Consider the following 3,022-nt stretch of genomic DNA (forward strand, 5'->3'; position numbering starts at 1 on the left):
CACGCCCAAGTAGCTTGTGAGGCACACAAAACTCCGGCTGGCTTAATTCCAAGCCTATATATTTCGTCTTCTGAAAAAAAATACGAGAGAAAGTTCATCACCTTTTACGATACGAAGCAGCCGCCACCTCCTATTCTTAATCAGGGGCAATAACCTAGAGCCCGTTCATGGCTACGGAGAGAGGATTTGTCGCCGTCGTCATCAAAGATCAATAATTTCATGTTGCTCACCACCATTAGTAAGTAATTTCTTTGTAGGCATACTGCAGGTAGATGGAGATGGATGAGACTTTTTATGTAAGTGTACCAATTTTTTAGGGTTTGATCCCTAGTATCAACTTTGTTCTATGATTGATCTTGCTATAACTTTGGCATGCTTAATGCTTGTCAATAGGGCCCGAGTTCCATGATTTCACATCTGAACACTTATGCTTTCATGAATACATTTGAGATGTTGATCTTACCTGCAAGTTGTATGCACTTGTTATCATGCTAAACCTTAGACCTCCAAGCTGACAATGATTGAGATATCGACAGGGGTGACTTTTACTTGATGTATTCATGTATTCATTATGTGTTGGAGCAGATATGAAGAGGTCTAAGGTTTAGAATCAAATTACATAGGAAAAGATGATCGATAGGGAACCTCAATTAATTAACTTACCATCACAATAAAATTGATGTTAACTAATCCCGGTGGGCACATCACACATTTAATTAATCGTTCATGCATGGCTCAGACAAATCAACCAAAATTTTCTCATCGCTATGGTCAATCTTGAGTGAAACATATACGTACACTGATGAGTGATGATGATCAGTTGTACAACAAATTCACTGAGTGAAAAAGAGTGGTATGTCTGCCTGCTGTAAACTACTCCCTCCGTTCCAATTTACTCGTCGTGATTTTAGTTCAAATCTGAACTAAAACCACGACGAGTAAATCCGAACGGAGAGAGTAGAACCCACACTACGATGCTAGGTTCACGAGTGTCCATCAGGCGCAACACAAACGCATGGACATGGAGGTCCACCATCTAGGCTCTATACTGCCTGTACTCTGCAGTAGTGGACTATTATTAGCAAATGATGCGTACGACAAATCAGCTGTCCCTGAAATTTCCTATAAGTGAAACAGAGGATAGTCTAGCTAGGTACAAGTGTCAACCAAGACTCGTCTACTATGAAATCATGTATACAATGAAATCGATGCTGCTACGGTATGTCTGCTAACTCTACTTCACTGCTCTAGGTGAAGATTTGACGCAGCAGTGGCAGAGTATTCCTGCAGCTGCGACGTGGACGGCAAGCTGTCCAGGAAGTTCCAGTCGATGCCGGCCACCGCATGTCCCGGACCCTGCTGCTGGAAGATGGCATCGTCGACGCAGCGTAGAAGGGCAGTCGGCGGCGGGCTCTCGATGAGCTGCGGGATATTGCCGAAGAGACTCTGCTTGGAGTCCAGCAGGTCCTCGGAGCAGTACATGACGTCCTGGCTCGGGAAGCCAAGGCCGCCGGCTCCGGCAGCGCCAGTGGCGCTCTGCAGGTAATGGAGGTCATCGTAGTAGCCCACGAGACCCGGCTCGGAGGCGTATGCCGAGAAGATGTAGGACTGCCTCTGGCTCGGGGTCGGCTTCTGGAACGCCCGGCACACCACCCAACCTTCCTCCTGCATCATCATCACCATGATCATTATCAAGAAGAAGAAGAGGTGTGGCAGGAGGAGGAAGAAGAGGAACTGAAGGAAAACCTGTGTGGGCGCGTGCTCGTTTGTCTGGAGTCGGTACTCGTGGATGATCCAGTCGGTCTTCCTACCATTGGGTGCACGGCCCCTGTAGAACACCAGCGTCTTCCTCATGCCGATGACCCCTCGGCTCCTCGACGACATCACCGGCTTGTCGCGGCCGGTGGCCTTCCAGAACCCGGCCGCCGTGGCGCGGTTGGTGCGCGTGCCGCTTAGATACTTGCGGTCCTTGAAGCTGAAGAAGTACCACTCCGACGACGACTGATTTTCATCCGCCACCTGACGCGCTCCCCGTCCTCCCCTGCTGCCGCCGCACCTCTCTGCACCATCCATTTTTGTTAATATTCAACTTGAATCACCACCTCACTAGAACACTTATATGTACTAAAACCATGACAAGTATTTTGAAACTGAGGGAAGAAAATTACAAAACAAACTGACAGAATTCTGAAGAGTAGTACCTTGGAGGTCCCATGGCTCGATCCTGTAGAGATCGACCTCCTGGATGATGTCGAGGTCGATCTTGTGGGCAGCCACCTTCCTGGCCAGATAGTACCCCACCAGCTCCTCCTCCGTGGGGTGGAACCTGAACCCCGGAGGAACACACGACTCCTCCTGATGGTGGTGCTCATGGTCCATCCCTAGCATCTACCTTCCTGCCCGGTAGCTCCCTAGCTTGACCTCTCCTGTACTGAAATCAAGAACACAACCTTTTCAACTTAGATGCATGTGGGGAGGCTACAACTGATCTTCAGAGAGGGGCAACAATGGCGCTAGCAGGTCCACTGATGGACCAATCGTGTATATATGTTGTATGCGTGTGGACCATACAAGATCTTTATAGATAGCTAGAGATCTAGAGAAGAATAATGACTGCTAGTTGCACTCGTGCAACACTTGACAGCAAGCAGAGCAGAGCACACGTATGTAATCTATCTCTAGTAGTCTATATAGCCCACACCAAATCTGTCTATCTATCTACTAGAAGTGCCTGCAATCATGTCATGGATCCATTTTCTGAGGACAAAGTACAATTGTAATCTAAGCTGATTGCAAGCACTTGATGGCATGGATTTATGCCGGGAGTGTGGTCTAGCTTGTAACGTGAAGTGGGAACGGAAGAAGATAGAAGAGAAAAGAGGAATGAAAAGGACCTGCAGTGGATGCTGCCTATAGGAGCTGTGAGAGTGAAGCTTTTAGGGGCATGAATGCAAAGGCCATCATGTTTCTTTGAGTGCACTTCAGGATTACTCTCTCTCTCTCTCTCTCTCTCTCTCTCTCT

General features: G+C 47.8%; 1 protein-coding gene across 1 annotated transcript in view; it reads right to left on the minus strand.

Annotated features, from left to right (window-relative positions):
- Window positions 1-815: 815 nt before the first annotated feature.
- Window positions 816-3,022, minus strand: part of LOC119366599 (NAC domain-containing protein 30-like) — a 3,535-nt gene continuing 1,328 nt past the window's right edge. The window contains exons 2-4 of the mRNA XM_037632356.1: window positions 2,202-2,431; window positions 1,747-2,060; window positions 816-1,665 (exon numbers count right to left, since the gene is read on the minus strand). Of these exons, the coding sequence (XP_037488253.1) occupies window positions 1,240-1,665; window positions 1,747-2,060; window positions 2,202-2,388 (927 nt within the window). The 5' untranslated portion in view covers window positions 2,389-2,431 and the 3' untranslated portion in view covers window positions 816-1,239. The remainder of the gene's footprint in view (window positions 1,666-1,746; window positions 2,061-2,201; window positions 2,432-3,022) is intronic.

The sequence above is a fragment of the Triticum dicoccoides genome, chromosome 2B, assembly GCF_002162155.2.
Source record: "Triticum dicoccoides isolate Atlit2015 ecotype Zavitan chromosome 2B, WEW_v2.0, whole genome shotgun sequence".
Lineage (NCBI taxonomy): Eukaryota > Viridiplantae > Streptophyta > Magnoliopsida > Poales > Poaceae > Triticum > Triticum dicoccoides.